This window comes from Mauremys mutica, chromosome 11 (assembly GCF_020497125.1).
Source record: "Mauremys mutica isolate MM-2020 ecotype Southern chromosome 11, ASM2049712v1, whole genome shotgun sequence".
NCBI classification, from domain to species: Eukaryota; Metazoa; Chordata; order Testudines; family Geoemydidae; genus Mauremys; species Mauremys mutica.
This window is the reverse complement of record NC_059082.1, coordinates 64,398,960-64,417,683: the sequence shown is the minus strand read 5'-3', so window position 1 is coordinate 64,417,683 and position 18,724 is coordinate 64,398,960. Positions and strand designations below refer to the sequence as shown.

The 18,724-nt window shown below is 43.0% G+C and overlaps 1 protein-coding gene across 4 annotated transcripts in view; it reads left to right on the top strand.

Moving 5' to 3' along the window:
• ZC3H7A (zinc finger CCCH-type containing 7A) overlaps nucleotides 1–18,724 on the top strand; it is a 56,171-nt gene that overhangs the window by 14,556 nt on the left and 22,891 nt on the right. For 3 of the 4 annotated variants that reach the window (XM_044979128.1, XM_044979130.1, XM_044979129.1), the window contains exons 2-11: nucleotides 6,220–6,323; nucleotides 8,094–8,133; nucleotides 8,932–9,129; nucleotides 10,955–11,113; nucleotides 12,885–12,965; nucleotides 13,052–13,093; nucleotides 13,936–13,969; nucleotides 15,164–15,450; nucleotides 16,699–16,906; nucleotides 17,898–17,953. In XM_044979128.1, the coding sequence (XP_044835063.1) occupies nucleotides 6,256–6,323; nucleotides 8,094–8,133; nucleotides 8,932–9,129; nucleotides 10,955–11,113; nucleotides 12,885–12,965; nucleotides 13,052–13,093; nucleotides 13,936–13,969; nucleotides 15,164–15,450; nucleotides 16,699–16,906; nucleotides 17,898–17,953 (1,173 nt within the window). In that variant the 5' untranslated portion in view covers nucleotides 6,220–6,255. The remainder of the gene's footprint in view (nucleotides 1–6,219; nucleotides 6,324–8,093; nucleotides 8,134–8,931; nucleotides 9,130–10,954; nucleotides 11,114–12,884; nucleotides 12,966–13,051; nucleotides 13,094–13,935; nucleotides 13,970–15,163; nucleotides 15,451–16,698; nucleotides 16,907–17,897; nucleotides 17,954–18,724) is intronic. The other variant, XM_044979131.1, reaches the window with a different exon arrangement.

The following is an 18,724-nucleotide window of genomic DNA, read 5'->3' as shown; positions in this document are numbered from 1 at the left end:
TCTATTGCACCCACAGCGAGGGGCGTGGAGCGCAAGTACATGGTCCCTTCCAAGGGATATGAATATTTGTATGTACATCCGACCCCATCGTCGTTGGTGGTGCAGTCGGTGAACGATAAGAAGCGTCACGGCCAGCAAGGCCCCGCTCCTAAATCAAAGGACGCTAGGCGAATGGACTTGCTTGGCCGCAAGGTCTACTCCGCCAGTGCCCTGCAGATCCGAGTGGCTAACCAACAGGCCTTGCTAAGCTGCTACGCACATGACACTTGGGCTGAGGTGGAAAAGTACAAAGAGCTCCTACCTCAAGATTCCCGTCAGGAGTTCGCGGCCTTCGTAGAGGAGGGTGAAAAGGTTGCGCGCACCTCATTGCAAGCCTCCTTGAACGCAGCTGACTCGGGGGCGCGTACTATAGCCTCGGGCGTTACCATGCGCCGGATCTCTTGGCTGCAGAGTTCAACGCTCCCACCTGAAGTACAGTACACCATTCAGGACCTTCCCTTTGATTCCAAGGCCCTCTTCTCCGAAAAGACGGACTCCCGACTTCAAAACCTCAAAGACAACAGGGTCATCATCCGTACTCTGGGGATGCATACCCCTGCTACCCAGAGGCGTCCGTTCCGCCCCCAGTTTAACCGGCCCTACTATATGCCTCGCTACAGGCAGGACTCTGGTCGGCGACAAGGTCACGGTGAACGTAGGCGGCAGCCTGGCAACCAATCGTCCCAGGGCAGAACCCCCTCTAAACCGCCAGGGCCTAAGCCATCCTTTTGAAGATGCGCCCGGGGACGGCATACCAGAGCTCTCTTCAGCTCCCTCCCTGCCCTTTTCCAACCGTCTTTCCTATTTCCTCCCGGCGTGGGCCCGGCTGACCACCGATGCCTGGGTCCTACGCACCGTGGAACGCAGGTTACCAACTGCAGTTCGTTTCACCCCCTCCTTCCCACCCTCCTTCCCAGTCCCTCTTCAGGGACCCCTCTCACGAGCAACTCCTCTTACAAGAGGTGCATTCGCTCCTAGCCATCGGAGCGGTCGAGAACGTTCCGGAGAGGGGCAAGGGGTTTTATTCCCGTTATTTTTTGATCCCCAAGTCCAAAGGGGGCCTCCGTCCCATCCTCGACCTGCGAGTCCTCAACTCATATATGCTGAAGTTGAAGTTCCGCATGGTGTCCCTTGGGACCATTATCCCCACTCTGGAACAGGGAGACTGGTATGCCTCCCTCGATATGAAGGACGCTTATTTTCATATCGCCATCTTTCCACCGCACAGACGCTTCCTCCGATTTACAATCGCACACCTTCACTTCCAGTTTGCGGTCCTCCCCTTCGGCCTCTCTACGGCCCCAAGGGTGTTCACGAAGTGCATGGCCGTTGTCGCCGCCCACCTCCGTCGGCGCGGCATCTGCGTTTTTCCATACCTGGACGACTGGCTCATCAGAGGGGACTCGCAGGACACAGTCCAGCGATAGGTCACAGTAATCAAAGACTTATTCACGCGTCTGGGCCTACTTCTCAACATAGAGAAATCCACCCTAGTACCAGCTCAGAGGTTGGACTTTATTGGCGCGACCCTGGACTCATCTCTAGCCGGAGCCTACCTTCCTCAGCTACGGTTCCAGGCCCTTACACAACTAGTCCGCGCCCTTCAGGCCTCTCGTATGGCCTCGGCCCGCGCTTGTCTCTGCCTCCTCGGTCACATGGCAGCTTGCACGCACGTAACTCCGTTCGCCAGGCTCCGCCTCCGCCCACTCCAGCTGTGGCTCCACTCCAGGTACCGTCCGCACAGGGACCCTCTGGATACCCTACTCACCATTCCATCGGGTGTCCTTCAATCCCTGGATTGGTGGCTGACACCTTCCCACGTATGCGCGGGGGTCCCATTCCATGCTCCTCAACGGTCCCTTTCCCTGACGACGGATGCTTCGTCCCTCGGATGGGGAGCCCATCTCAGCGATCTTCGTACTCAAGGCCTTTGGTCGGTACAGGAATTGAATATGCACATACACGTCAGGGAGCTACGTGCAATCCGCCTAGCATGCCAGATGTTCCAACCTTGCCTCCGCGGCCGTTGTGTCTCAGTCTTAACGGACAACACAACGGCCATGTACTATATCTACAAGCAAGGCGGGACCCGCTCTCCCCACCTCTGCCACGAGGCGATGCTACTGTGAGAATTCTGCATAGCCCAGTAGATACATCTAGTGGCGTCGTTCCTTCCCGGCGTGAAGAACACCATCGCGGATCGCCTGAGCAGGTCTTTTCTCTGCCACGAGTGGTCGCTGAGAGCAGACATCGCTCATGCCATTTTCCAACAGTGGGGGTTTCCCTGTGTAGACCTCTTTGCGTCCCGCTCGAACCGCAAATGCCAGGAGTTTTGCTCCTTCCAAAGCCTGTCACCGGGCTCTCTGTCGGACGCGTTTCTCCTTCCATGGACATGTCATCTGTACTACGCCTTTCCCCCGTTCGCCCTCATACACAGAGTACTGCTGAAGCTCCGGCAGGACAAGGCACGGCTCATCTTAATTGCGCCAGCGTGGCCCAGGCAACACTGGTTCACCACGCTGCTCCGTCTGTCGGTAGCCAGCCCAATTCCTCTGCCGCTTCACCCGGATCTCATCACTCAAGATCACGGCACTCTCCGTCACCCAGACCTGACGTCCCTCCACCTCACGGCGTGGCTCCTGAGTGGCTAGACCAGTCGGAAGTGCGCTGTTCTGCACCCGTGCAACATGTTTTATTGAGCAGCAGAAAGCCTTCCACTCGATCTACCTACTTGGCCAAGTGGAAGCGTTTCGCTTGCTGGGCCGAAGCGCGAGGCGCTATTCCGACAGAGCTTCCGCTTCCAATGGTCCTTGACTACCTCTGGTCGCTGAAACAGCAAGGCCTGGCATTATCCTCTATAAAAGTGCACTTAGCGGCTATCTCCGCTTTCCACCCGGGTGAGGGCGGGTATACACTGTTCTCTCACCCAATGTCTACTCGTTTCAGGAAGGGCCTTGATCGTGTCTTCCCCCAGGTGCGCCACCCAATTCCCACCTGGGACCTTAACCTCATCCTCAACAGGCTCATGTCCCCACCCTTTGAGCCACTGGCCACCTGCTCCTTACTGTACCTGTCATGGAAAACGGTTTTTCTAGTGGCTATCACATCAGCCAGACGGGTCTCTGAGCTCAAGGCGCTCATGGTAGACCCACCACACACCGTTTTTCATAAGGACAAGGTGCAACTACGTCCTCATCCGGCATTTCTCCCGAAGGTGGTGTCCGCATTCCACAATAACCAGGACATCTTCCTTCCAGTTTTCTTTCCGAAACCTCACGCTTCCTCGAGAGAGCAACGACTTCATTCCCTTGACGTCCGCAGAGTGTTGGCTTTCTATGTTGATCGGACAAGGCCGTTCCGCAAATCCCCGCAACTGTTTGTGGTAATTGCTGACCGCATGCGAGGTCTTCCTGTCTCATCGCAGCGAATCTCCTCGTGGCTCACAGAGTGAATACGCACCTGTTATAACTTGGCTAATGTCCCTTTGGGCCATCTCACCGCCCACTCTACCAGAGCCCAGGCGTCCTCCGCTGCCTTTCTGGCACAAGTACCAATCCAAGAGATATGCCGAGCGGCGACCTGGTCGTCGAGTCATACTTTCGCCTCTCACTATGCTCTGGTCCAACAGTCGAGAGATGACGCAGCCTTTGGCTCGGCGGTCCTGCATTCCGCCACGTCTCACTCCGACCCCACCGCCTAGGTAAGGCTTGGGAATCACCTAACTGGAATGGATATGAGCAATCACTCGAAGAAGAAAAAACGGTTACTTACCTTTGTAACTGTTGTTCTTCGAGATGTGTTGCTCATATCCATTCCATACCCACCCTCATTCCCCACTGTTGGAGTAGCCGGCAAGAAGGAACTGAGGAGTGGGTGGGTCGGCTGAGGTATATATGCGGTGCCTTTATGGCGCCACTCCAGGGGGCGCTCAGCCGACCCACTGGGGTTGCTAGGGTAAAAATCTTCCGACGAACGTGCACGCGGCGCGCACACACCTAACTGGAATGGATATGAGCAACACATCTCGAAGAACAACAGTTACAAAGGTAAGTAACCATTTTTTTCTTTTTTGGGTTTGTCTTGCAGTAGGAGGCTTCTGGGTACACATCTGGCTCTGTTGATCTGTTTCCTTATTTCCCTGTGCGGGTATTGTAGTTTTGAGAATGCTTGGTGAAGATTTTGTAGGTGTTGGTCTCTGTCTGAGAGGTTGGAGCAGATGCGGTTGTACCTCAGTGCTTGGCTGTAGACAATGGATCATGTGGTGTGCCCGGGATGGAAGCTGGAGGCATGAAGGTAGGCATAGCGGTCGGTAGGTTTTCGGTATAGGGTGGTGTTAATGTGACCATCACTTATTTGCACCGTGGTGCCTAGGAAGTGGACCTCCTGTGTAGATTGGTCCAGGCTGAGGTTGATGGTGAGGTAGAAGCTGTTGAAATCGTTGTGGAATTTTTCCAGAGTCTCCTTCCCATGGGTCCAGATGATGAAGATGTCATCAATGTCGTTGTTTGAGGTCAGCCATAAAAATGTTGGCATATTGTGGGGCCATGCGGGTGCCCATAGCGGTGCCACTGATCTGGAGGTATATATTGTCATCAAATTTGAAATAGTTGTGTGTGAGGATAAAGGCACAGAGCTCAGCAACCAGTTGTGCTATGGCATCATCAGGGATACTGTTCCTGACAGCTTGTATTCCATCTGCGTGTGGGATGTTTTTGTTGAGAGCCTCTAAGTCCATGGTGACTAGGATAGTGTTTTCTGGTGTTTTGTCTTAGCAATTGGCTGAACAAGAAGTAGGACTGAGTGGACTTGTAGGCTCTTGAGTTTTACATTGTCTTGTTTTTGAGTTGCACTATCATGATAGAGATTGCAGTACAGTACACTGTATGAGAGGAATTGAAAAATACTGTTTCTTTTGTTTCTCATTTTTACAGTGCAAATATTTGTAATAAAAATGTGAGCACTGTACACTTTTTTTTGTATTTTGTGTTGTAATTGAAATTGATATATTTGAAAATATGGAAAAACATCCAAAAATATTTAATAAATGTCAATTGATCTATTTTTTTAACAGTGCAATTAATCACGATTAACTTTTAAAATTGTGATTAATTTTTTTTTTTTTTAGTTTTTTGCCCCAGATCCCTAAATGGTTTGAACTTATAACCCTGGGTTTAGCAGGCCAATGCTCAAACCGCTGGGGTCCCCCCCCCAGCCCAGACACCTTCCCTCAGAGCTCAGCTGGAGGTTCTCCCCAGCCCCTATACTTGCACTCCCTGAGCCCAGGGATCCAGAGGTAGTGAAAGCCTGATGCTGGGTACTAGGCTTGTGTGGAGTTTCCTGCACGCCGCCTCCTTCCTTTAGGGCATGCCAGGAATTGCAGCTGCCGGGAGTCCTCCATCTCCTCCTCCTACTGCTTTCCGTTCCATCCCCCTCCCCACCCCGGTGTCTTCTACTTGCAAGCTAGGCTTTTCTTGGTCCAGTGGCTCCTAGTGGTGGCCAGCACCTCTGTAACCCATTTCTGTGGGAGAAAAAGGAAATCCTGCGCTCACAACATTAGTTTTTGTGCAAATTCTGCATGTGCAGTGATGCAGAATTCCCCCAGGAGTATTTGATGCAATCAAAGAAGTAGCCATACCCTGTGTTAGGGCATTCTTGCTGGAATATTTGACCAGGGTCAAATAAGTGTTTGACTGACGGCTTGCCAAGCTTGTTTGAGTCTGTAACATGGTCCTTTGCCATCTAGAGTGGATAAATCCACAAATAGCCAGAGCACTTACCACTATTTGGTAGTGGTTAGCCTGGCTTTTTTTTGCAGAGGCACTGACACACTTCAGTTATAAGTCTATCTAGTCCTTTATGAGTGGAGGAATAACATTCTCAGCAATTGAGAGGAATAGAAACAGAGATCGGCAGGGAGGTGCTCTTTGAAATTGTTGCATGCAACTCAGGAGGCGGGGGGAAGAGAATGTTGGGTTGAACACTCGGCTTATACCCACCCCTGCTTATGGTAGGAACTTAATTTTAATGAATTGTCTGGAAAAAATGTCTTCTCATTCCTACTTCAGTGCAGTATCAGCATTGTTATTGAACCTTGCCCTGGGGTGAGATTTGACCCTTCTGGTCTAGAGGCAAATATGCTAGCGAGTGGGGCATGTTAAAAGCCTCTGTTTATTCTTTCAGAAACTGCAGAATTAAAAAGTGGATGTGCAGGGTAACATGTCCAGTGTACCTGAAGTGAGAAGTATCAGACAGCAGGACATCAAGAAAGGATTGCAATTTATACAGTAAGATCTCATGACAGATATTCTTATGGGGTTTTTTTGTGTGTGCACACGCAGTCCTACTTAAAATGTGGTTAGTCCTTCAATTTATACTGTCTTTAAAGAGTGAGATAAGGGTGAGTATTTGGCCAATTCAAACTTCATTATATATGCACATATCAAAATACTCTTGTTTTAAATGTTTAGGGGCTCCAAATTGACCCTCCCATGTGCTTTAACAAAAGTAGGAGATATGTCTCCTGTTTTCATGTGACATTGTGTCATTGGGGTAAGCCAGGTGCAGCACTCTGTCTGAAGAGCAAAGACTGTTACTCCAAACAGCAGTTGCCAAATATGGGGAGAGAAAGAACACCTGTACGTTTGGGGAAGCTATGGGTTTAGTGCAGATAGTGAAAGTGTGCTCCAGAGGAGCTCAGCAGGCTATTTGTAGTAACATCTACTGACCTTGAATGCTGGTAGGGCAACTCCCACTTTTTATGTTCTCAGTATGTGTATGCACCTTTACCTCAATATAATGTGACCTGATATAACACGAATTCGGATATAGCAGTGCTCTGGGGGGGGGCAGGGCTGCGCACTCCAGTGGTTCAAAGCAAGTTCGATATAATGCGGTTTCACCTATAACACGGTAAGATTTTTTGGCTCCCGAGGACAGCATTATATCAAGGTAGAGGTGTATATATCTCCTTACTATATGTTCCATTCTGTGCATGTGATGAAATGGGCTGTAGCCCACGAAAGCTCATGCTCAAATAAATTTGTTAGTCTCTAAGGTGCCACAAGTACTCCTGTTCTTTTCTCTTGAATGTAGAGTTCATCTCCCATCTATGTGCCTAAAAGCCCTTTTAATGTAATACTGGAGGAGGAAATGGTGAGGGCCTGTGTTTTCCCTTCATACACAGCCCCTTCTCAAAGCAGGATATTTGCCTACTCCAACCTGGAAATGGAGCGGCAGGAGAGGCCTTGGAGAGCAGAAGACATGCAAGCTCTCCTCTCATCACAACATGGCAGTTCAGAAAGGCTGCTGGGAGAAAGAGCAGCTCTTTAAACCTCAGAGAGAGGAATGGGGTGCTCCAACATGGAAGGCTTGTTCCCCCGCAACTGGCCTACTGAGCTCCTTAGTCCATCCCAGCTATCACTATTTTCAGGGGAAGGGAAATTCTTTCCTTTCCCATTTATAGACTGCCCCAGATTTTCACTGAAGCCAAAATAAGGTGATCCTTCCTGTGCTCCTCTACCTCCCAATATTGTTTGGCTGCAGTTTGAAGCAGAAATGGTCTTGTCTCTCTTCAGTTCCCAGGGCAGCACTGGCTGCCTGAGGCAGTGATTACTCACATTCTGAACATCAGTAGAGGGTATCTGATCAGGGTGTGGGAGTTCTATGCTGATAAAATTACAGAAGTGGGAGGGAGTCAGAGTCCCCAAACATTTTTTCTCTCTTTTTACCTGTCCCCCTGTCCCGTGTATGTAGGGATGCATTTTCAAAGACTACATTAAGGTTGCTAAATCAAGCACTTGGAAGTTAGGGAATGCCAGAATTAAGGCTGACCATACACCCTTAATTTAGGCTACTGGTGCATAAGCATTACAATAGTGTGCAATCATGTAATTAACAGCTACTCTTTTTTCTATGACTCCTGCCTCATTAGTATACAAAATGGATGGTGCTCAGGGAATGAATTAGTTTTGTCTGTGGCACTCAGAACCCTTCAGTTGAATATTTGTTTTTAACAATCTATTAATTTACAAAATTTGCTTATCTTTAATTCCTAGGTCTACTTTGCCCTATCCAGGGACGCAAGAACAGTATGAGGTAATGGAGTTATTCTCTGAAATTTATTAGAAATGTATGATTCTATAATGGGTGGAAATCTCTTCCTTGTGATGCTTTTAAAAAAAAAATTCAAAGTTTTTCTGAGGGTCTAAGTGACATTTTTACTAGTTTTTAATAGTGATAAATTACAGTGGTATTTACCTTTCACTAGCCTGTCCCACCCGCTATGTATATAATCAAATATTTGAATGCACAGAAATAACTTAAATAGTAGCTCACAGAGAGAATTTTTTGACTGCCAGTTCACTCAACCTTGGCTATAAATTTAGATCCTACAATTTCAAGAATCAAGATCGTGTTCTATTTTCAGTAAAGTTAGTTTAGCACCTCATTGCTGGTCAGGAGGAGGTAGCTTCACCATGTGAATCTACCAGGCATCTTTCTGCAGTTGTAGATAACTGGTAATTGGTTTTGCAGCTCACTTTCTGTTGATATTAAAACTCTCCTTTGTCAGTGGCTTGAGTTTTGGACATGAACGGGCAACTGGTCTGATCCAAACATTTCCCTTCTGAGATTTCAGTGTGTGTGTATGTACACACACATTGTGTAGCCCTACATTTATGCCTAGGTTCTTTGGTAATGGGTACCTTAGAAATGCCTAGATAATACTTCTCTTGCTACTTTTCATATAGTGTATTTTCTTTTAACCTGGAAACCAAATCTTTGCATTCAATTTTTTCCTCATTAACTTGTTGCGAGAAAATTGTGAGTTATGTATTCAGAAGTATGAAATGTTTGCAGAGAGTTCTTCTGTTCATGAGTATTTCTTTGTTCCAGTTATTCATACGAGGGCTTGTTAGAAATCTCTTCAATGAAGGGAATGATGCATACCGAGAAGGTGATTGGGGAAGGTCACTGAGCCACTATACAGAAGCTTTAAACATATCAGATTATGCCAATTCTGAAGAAATCCATGTTTCCAATGAAATACTAGAGAAGCTGCATGTAAACCGGATAGCATGTTACTCAAATTTGGTAAGTTATTTTTATTTTAAGCTTTTGCTGCTTTTCAGATAGAGTACCTTAACAAAACATGAAGCCATAGAAAATTCACTGGTAGATAAAGGGCTCTTGGTTATAGTTTGAGAATAGTCAAAATGATTCAAAACTTGAAGATTCTCTATCTTCTCTTTAAATATGTTGGCATGTGTCTGGATATTTTTAGACAATAATACTAAAAGTATCCTACTAATATAAAATGGTCATACCAGGCTCAAATGCTGATAAAGCGGTAGGTTCATCCTTCAGATAAGATTTGTACAGCTAATATACCCACTTTCCTACTGTCTTTTTGCCTGTGGGTGGACATGGTTCTTGGGGGGGCCGTGGAGGGGGATCTTAATGATGCCCCCTATTTTCACTGGGCTTTATACTTACTTTCACCCCTGGCCACGTGTAACCTAACTTACAGGACTTACCGGGACTGCCAGAGTCCTGAGGGGGCATGGCCTCATCCGGAAGAGGCGTGGCCTCTTAAGATTTAAAGGCCCTGGGGCACCAGCTGTGGCTGGGAGATCCAGGGCCTTTAAATCAACCAGGGGCTCCCATCTGAAGAGGTGGCTGGGAGCCCCCTGGGGGGGGGACCCTGAGTTTTGCTGGGATTTAAAGGGCCCGGAGCTCCTTCCGCTGAGGGGAGCCCCGAGCCCTTTAAATCCTGGCCACAGCCCGGCCGCCAGAGCTGCGGCCGGGATTCGGAGCTCTGAGCCCTTTAAATCCCGGCCGCGGCCGGGATTCAAAGGGCTCTGGGCTGCCTGCAGCAGCGGGGAGCTCTGAGCCCTTTAAATCCCAGCTGTGAAAGCCAGTGCGGTCCGGCATGGCGTACTGGCTCTTGCCGGTACGCCAGACCGGCTTACTTTCACCTTTGCACGTGGCCCTTTTCAACCAGGGTGACCTATGTAGGGAGCATAAGTGTGTGTATATAGTACCAGTGCTGCTCCTTAATTGTCTAGAAAAGTTGCTAATGAATGAGGCCATGTACTACTTCCTTACACAAATAATCTGTGGTGCCTCTTCTAAAATTTTCCATTTGTCATTTACCATTATAGTGATCCATTTTACTGATACATCAACAGCTATCAAATACAAAGAATTAATGAACCAAAGGCAGCATTACTGTTTCTTTCCTTTCCAACTACATAAAGAAAACCCTGTCTTATTTCCAGAATGAATTCAAAATAAAATCTTAAAAACTTGTACTACTTCTACCTTTGATTCATCTAGAACTGAACTATCCAGAATATGTCCAAGTAATAGAGCTGTTTGTCTTTCTGTGAGCCAGATACATTGCACTTCTGTCAGATAATATAAACTGGGATCATGAGGCTTAGTACAATCAGGCTTTAGTAATTTTTGCTGCGTGAACTCTCACTTTGTAAGGTAACTACTCTGCCGTGCTACCTGGTTCAGTGATTTTTCATTAAACATAGTAAATAGCGTCCTTGAAATAAATACTAACTTTTTTTTTTAATTCTATCAAGGTTGAATTATGTTTTAGCTGGACTACAAAGGGGGTTCTAGCATACTTTGGCAAAATACTGTCTTCATTTGCAATCTGACTACATAGCATTCCATGCTGATAGTAAGAACAATAAACAGCTGGTGAATTTTGGGTCAGAGTTACTCACTTTTATCCAAAAGTAAAACATTAGGAAAGAATAACATCCTAAGAAGAGAGCCTACTTGGGAACTGTACAGTTTTTCAGCACTTTTTGATTTAAATATAGGCTATTTGAATATACTGCTCTAGTAACAAAATATGATTTGTTGAATAAGCCCTTAAACTTTTTTGCCTTTCTCACAGAGATTGCATGATAAAGTTCTAGAAGATTGTGAAATAGCTTTAAGATTAAATGAAAACAATTTCAGAGCTCTGTATCGGAAATCCAAAGCCTTAAATGAATTGGGACGGTATAAGAAGGCTTATGATGTTGTAGCAAAATGCTCTCTGGCTGTACCACTGGTAAGTAAATTATGTTGTTAAATTTAATTTACAAATAATGTTCTGGAAATAGCTGGTATTTATCTAGTACAGTGTTTTCTCGAATACTTATTCATTGTACAGTAACTCCTCACTTAAAGTCGTCCTGGTTAACCTTGTTTCATTGTTATGTTGCTGATCAACTAGGGAACATGCTCGTTTAAAGTTGTGCAATGGTCCCTTCTAATGTTTGGCAGCTGCCTGCTTTGTCCACTGCTTGCAGGAAGAGCAGCCCGTTGGCGCTAGCTGGTGGGGGCTTGGAACCAGGGTGGACCGGCAGCCCCCCTATCAGCTTCCCCTATCAGCTCCCTGCTCCCCTAAGTTCCCTGTGCAGCAGCTGCCAGCAGCCTAGCAATTGCAGCAGCTGCCAGCAGCCTAGCAATTGCAGCAGCTGCCAGCAGCCTAGCAATTGCAGCAGCTGCCAGCAGCCTAGCAATTGCAGCTATCCCTCCCCCCACTGCCATATGCTGCTCCTGCCCTCTGCCTTTGAGCTGCTCCCCGAGCCTCCTCCTTGCTCTGTGTGTGTGTGGGGGGAGGGCGGCTAATGTCAGGTTGTCCCCCTCCCCCTTGCTCCTACACTCCGCTTATCCCTTCTTCTTCTCCATATAGAGCAGGGAGGGGACACCGACAGAGAGAGACAGAGAGAGACAGAGAGAGCCTGGGGCAGCAGCTGCTGTCTCAATTTCCTGATCCACTTAAAAAGACAATGCACTTAAGAGTGATGTAAATATTCCTTATCCCAGTAATGTAATGGCAGGTGTTATTACTAGTTGAATATTCTGTTTGTGATGGATTTTGTGCAGTTCTTAAGACCCGTGACTGTTTCATCCTTGGCATTCCCCCTTCTGCCTGGTTTCAGGTGGCTTCTGCCACTGACTAGTCTCTATCATGGATTTTTCTTTTGCTATCTATGCTGTGGAGTGAATGGTTACTTTTTCTCCATTTTATTCTAAATATTGATTAATATATATCTTTAATCTGGCACCCTGTTCAAAATGAATCTTTAGAAGGCATGACTGTGAATTGTGAGACTTTTTTTTTTTCTTTTAAAGACAAAATTTTTGGCAAAGTGGCCAGAAATTTAAAAGTGCTGGGCACACATGACCACTTCAGTTGACATTTCTCTTCTTAGTACTTCTGAAAACTGGACCACTTAGCTAGGTATCTAAATTTCAATTTAAAAGCCTAACTTTAGGTACTCCTGTTTGAATACCTTGGCCCTAAGGTTTAAAGTAGATCTGCCTTGATTCTTCTTGTAACTTTGTATGACATATTCTGAAAACAAACTTTAAACTGTCAGATATTCTAAATGCTATCTGTCATCTAAAATATGAATTAACTAGGACAAAGTGAAGTATGACTTGATTTTAACACAATGCTTCCCGATACAACAGAGTATATTCCCAAAAACAATTTAAATATTCAACAATGTGCTTTAATAGTTGACATGCTAATAGAAGTGTGGCCTTCAGTTTGTAAAACTACAAAAAATACTCGAAGTGGAGAATCTGTAAATCCCACTTTAAATTGGCAAAGGCCTTTGTCTTTATGGATCTGAACTCATCTTGGGTAAAATGAGATATACCTTTGAACTCAGTTATTGGCAGATGTTTATAATTTTTATTTAAATGTAGGGTTAGAAGCACACTATAATTCTTGTTTACTTTTCTCATTCCAAACAGTTGTATCACTTTGCCTGAGGGTGGGTGTGTGTGTATAGAAATATATAGAAATGTATATGTATTCCTTTTAGGATGAAAGTGTGATAAAGCTGACTCAAGAACTTGCTCAGAAACTAGGATTAAAAATAAGAAAAGCCTATGTCAGAGCAAGGGTAAGGAAGACTTATTTTATTTTATTCAACCTCATTCTGAGTTTTTAATGTCAACTATATACTTACAATGACCTGTTTAATTGCAGCCAACTTCCTCAAGCTCAGTTTCTGGAGAAGTATTAATTAAGGTAAGATTCCACATGTTCACAGTATAAAATGATTTTGAAAGAGCTGTATTCTTACAGTGAAGTGAAACTGTCCAGTTAATGTTTGGTTAAAGTTTCTGTATCTTAGGCAATGGTTAGGATTCCTGTCTAACGTTGTGCTTGGTTTTGCCATGAGTATAATGTATCTTCTTTTTTATCCAAGTTATCTTGTACAAGAACTTCCTTGAATAAAAGATACAGTTAAAAATGCTGTCTTTACTCTGTTTGGTCTTATTAATTATTCGCGAGGCCTTGCTACATTGATACAGTTATGCATTGCTTTCTGTACTTAATGACAACTTAAGTACTACAGATGGCCAAGTGAGTACTATGGTTCACATAGGTTAAAGATAGCAAGTTGAATGCAACTCAGACACAAATAAAGATGTACTATGAGATCTGCACAGATGCAGGTCTTAGAGGTATAAAGTCCACCTAAATAGTAAACTGATGATGTTAGCAAAAATTGATAACACATTACATTAGTAAACACGAACACTTTAAAACAGTTTATTTAAATCTAAACAGTAAATGAAGAACTTATCTTATTTTACTAAATGAAAATCTATTAAGTTAATCTCACTTTTGTTAATTTCAATTTCTTATGGCTGCAGTGCTTGGGTTTCACACATTGCAAGGAATGCTTTTGTTTGAAAAGCCATTTTTCTTTTATCTTTAATTGTGGAAATCGCCTGAATTCTCATAAATTTTACAAAAGCTAAATTTTAGGTCAAACTTAGATTGATAAGGTAAACTTAAAAATGTATGCTTGAAGAGTCTTGTTGCGCCTCAAGTTAATTGATTGATGTTTTACTTATTTACAGAATCCAAATTCTTCTGTAGAAGATATTGAGTCAGGTGAGTCTTCCTGGACTACAATATTGTTTGTTAATGAAAGGAAGCTAGATACAGAGTGCAACACTGATGTGTTTGTCATTGTTAAAAATTTGTAAAATTCTTTATCTGAATCATGAAATGAGCTCTTCTGAGTTTGACTTCTGTGAAACTGGTATTATTTTTTCTGTCAAGTGTGTGTGTGTGTGTGAAGAGCATACAAAGAGCATAACAACAGGGGAAGGGATAGGTCAGTGGTTTGAGCATTGGCCTGCTAAACCCAGGGTTGTGAGTTCAATCCTTGAGGGGGCCACTTAGGGATCTGGGGCAAAGATTGGTCCTGCTAGTGAAGGCAGGGGGCTGGACTCGATGACCTTTCAAGGTCCCTTCCAGTTCTAGGAGATTGGTATATCTCCAATTATTACCTAACCAGGAAAGCTGCTTCCAAAGATGACTTCAGCACTGTTTTCTCCCACATCACTTGTCATAGATTATAAGTAAACCATAGTGACTTGTAAAGGTGACACAGTCTCTACTTCAAAGGGTTAAAAAAAAATATTTTAAAAAATACAATAGATATAAAGGCCGATTAAAAAAAATTCTCAAGTCAGTCCAAGAAATAACTTCACATATCACTTCTTAGAACAGTTTTTTAATTTGACAGCAAACTAAACTTAATAGACTGTGTGAAGGGTGTGTAGGGTTTTGAGGGATTTGAATGAATGTTGTTAACCTGTATTCTCTTATGCATATACACACATAAGGTGGCTGTGCAAACTTTATTTAAATCTCCTGACTTTTATTGTTCCCTCTTTTTTAAATATTGTGGTGGTCTGATATAACTCCTGTATTTTGGAAAAAATAGTGCTGAGGGGGTGGATGTAGGGAGGCAGAATAAAGCATAGAATGGAATAACTTAGGCCACAAGTCTCCGACTCTTGCTTGCTTGCTTAGTATGTCAAAATATGCAAACATTCCAATACATATCTGCATATTTCCAATATGCAATACACATCTGCATATTTTCTTCTGAAGTTAATTGGTTAATACAAACCAATTGTGTGCTTTTCTTAAGCTTCTATATCTTAATTAAATTTCTTTAAGGCAAAACATATTTGTGCCAGATTAAAAGGGGTGAAATAATATTTTATTTATTTATTTATTTTGGCAGAACATTGACTAAAAGTTTTGGTTTCTTTCCCAAATTACCTGTTTCAGATTTATCAGAAGAGAAACAAGAGACACTTTCTACTGTTTCCTCATCAAACTTTGTCCCAGAAGTGTCAAGTGACTTGGCTTCAATACCTGTGCAATCCATATCTTCCGTCATGCCTCTTCAAGTGGAAAAGAGTTCTCTGCCTTCTGCAGTGCTGGCAAATGGGGGAAACATTTCTTTCTCTATGCCAGAAGCATGTTTAGATTGTGGAGATGGAGATGATATTAGTATTGGGGAAGAACTTGATGAACTACTTGATTCTGTACCTGACTCAGATGAAAATGTAACGGTAAACTTTTGTTTTTTATTTTTTTCTGGAGAGGAATCATTTCAATCATTAGTTTGAGTAAGCAGGCTCACAACTAAGTGTGTAAGAATAGGCATTACTATAGTTATCAAATTGCACCATGTCTTTTGACTCTAATATGAACTTCCCAGAAATCTCATGTTTTCAGTTTCTTCTTAGAATAGTGACAGCATTATCAGACCAACACTTATCTGGTAATAAAGATGAAGCAGTGTCAGAGATTGAGGTGTTTAGAGGGGGTTCTGGAACAGATAGATACATTAAATAGCAGATCACTTGGATCAGATAGTGTATATCTGACAGTTCTAAAAGAATTTGAAAATGAAGTGCTGAACTGCTAACACAAATGTGCAATCTCTCATCAAATTGTCTAATCTCTGATGTCCAGTTGGGGTGGGGAGTGGTAACCTGCCCGTATGTTGACATGTTAACTTTAGCATATAGCATTATTCTTGAAGTAAGGAAATATCATGCCAATTCCTGAACAGATTGTAACTGTAAAGTTCCTCCCAAAGCAGCGTGAATCTAATCAAGATAATACTATTGGTATAATTTACTAATGAGGCTGCAGGAAATAGATTCTTCATGCAGATTTAGTGGACACAATTTAGAATAAGGTTCAATTTTGAGAAGTGTGAGATGATTTTCTATCTTAAAGTGCTTTTTAAAGCAACATTATTTAGAAGCCTTACTCTGAATATTTAACTTTCAGTATTTTAAAATAAACTGAGAAATGTAACTTCCTAAATTTCTGAAATAGATATTGCAAAGTAAAGAAGTTCTAGGAAACAATCTACCATATTAGAATAAGACTTCTTAAAATTCCCCTAGATTTTTTTAGGCCTCTTTAATTTCTGCTGCCTCTTTTTTGTCTATGTATTTAAAGTTATTTAGAAACTAAACTTTCAGGTATTGGTCCTGCAAAGGTTTTAAACCTGTACTTAACTTTATACACAGTGTATAGTCCTACTAACTTCAGCAGAACTAATCACAATATGTAAAGTTAAACATGGTTAAGTCTCTGCAGCGTCAGGGTCTAAAATAATTTAGATTGAAGGACTGAAGTTCAAGATATTATTCTTCCTTTTACCTTTACCTGTGCAGAGATAGGGTTTTTGTACTAAAACAAGCAAATTACTGAAAGCTAGACTGTTGCAGACCACTTAACCTTTTTGAAAAAAAAATTCTGAATGAATATTTAGTAAAAATATTTCTCTTTTTTTTTTCCAGCAAACCACAGTAGTCAGAGGACCCATTCCATCAGCTAGTGTAGCTCCTAATATAGCTTTCTCCACAACTTTGTTAGGAACTTTACCAGTTGGTGCAGGATTTGTTCCAGCAGCCTCATTTTCAGAAATGTATTCACAGCCTCTGGCTTCTTCTTTGGAAGATTTTTGTTCCTCTTTAAATACCTTTCCAATCAGTGACTCAAAAAGAGGTAAGGAATGAGTCTCTGTTTAATCTTTCTTTCACAGACTTCTCTCACTCCCTATTAATGACAGCTGATTTCTCACTACCAATTAGTTTAAACATTAAAGGTTTGTGGTGAAATGTTCAGGCAGTTTGACTTGCCTCTGTTTTAAATGTATCAAATTATATAGTCAATATATACTGTCATCAAGAATTAAAAATAAAGCAACTGTTCATGTGGCATCTACATAAATGTGTTCTAGACGCCCTCTGCTGGATCATCATGAACTATTAGATAGGTTTTCCTAAAGTTGTGTTGATGCTGGGCATGTAAAATTAACCAGAGAGGGAAGTGAATTTAAACTCCATTTAAAAATTCAGGAGGGGCTGCAGATTTAATATGTGCCGGAGTGAAATGGGAGTAAATAAATGGGACAATTTTTTTTTAATCACAAGATTCTAAAATGACTACACAATGGAGAGCACACACTGGGGGGAAAAAAACAGCAAAGACCCGTTAAAAAAAATTTGCTTAACACTGAATCTAATTAGGCGTAAGTGGTGATTAATACTGAGATCAGTAATGACCTAAATAAATAGGAAATATGCAATAAACACCCTTATATCAGTCAAAAATCTTGTAGTTCTACATTCTTTGTAGAAGAATGGCTATTGCAGAATTTTGGTAGACTCTCCTTAACCATGTCCACAACCAGGGATTTGAAAGTGAACTGTTGCCTGTTTGCCCACCTTTTTACATCTGGACCTCTCTCTCTTCAGTCTGTCCTTACGGTGACTGCCTCAAAACACGTTCTGTGAGGCTGCTATTAAAGGTAATCCATTGATTGACTAACTCAAGATGACTTACCTTGTTTTTCTGTCCAGAGACCACAAGGCACGTGCATGTAGTGAGAAAAGACATTGACCCTTGTCACCTCTATAGCAGGTGCAATTCTTACATCAATAAAATGTGCTGGGAGGGGAAATAACTGAAAAATTGTTTCTTAATCACTGTCCAGATCTGTCCAGAGATGGAACACCAACACTTAACAGCAATAATTCCTCTCTTTTACTTGTAAGTATCTTTACATTTTCCTTCATGGATTAAAACTTTTTAGTATTTAGTCATCAGGGCTTAAGGAAGGTTTTTTTTTTTTTTTAAAATTAAAGTTTAAAAAATGCAGGGATAGCTTCATCCACCATTAAAATGTAGCACCTGGAGTGGGAAAACAGTAGTTGTTGAATAGTACACAGCAACACTCTGAGACAGAAAGTTTTTCAAAACAAACAAAAAAAAAAACAAACCCAAAACCCAAACCCAAAACTATTTTCTGAAAAATCCAGGGGAAATTTTAGATGAGGAAATTGTATTTACTAATGTCCTAGCCAATTTTTCATTTGGTAAACTTTTTAGCAAAATGCAGCATGGAAGCTTAAAATGACCACAAGTGGTCACAACTGTCTGAAATGTTATCTTTTGTGAGTTTGCTGTCTAGCCACTTTGCAGTCCAGACAAAATAAGGGGCCGGATGGAACTGCAGTGGTCCACAAGCAGGGCAGTAACAATATTGTGACTAAGACTCTCAATCTGATCTGTGTTGTACTTGCAGCTGAAGCTCATGTATTTTATTTTACCCAAATATGCCTACTCAGCAGTGGCTGGCTGGTGTATAGGTGTAGTACAGTGGAGCTAGTGATTTGCATACTCTCAGCCCACCAGCTACGGCACTTCTCCCAGTGCCAGTATGGGGTCTGGCAATGTATGCAGTAATGGGGATATGGGCTCCTTATCTCCCTTATTCCCCTGTGTGGATACACAGCCAGGCTCACAGTTGAGCCCTATATG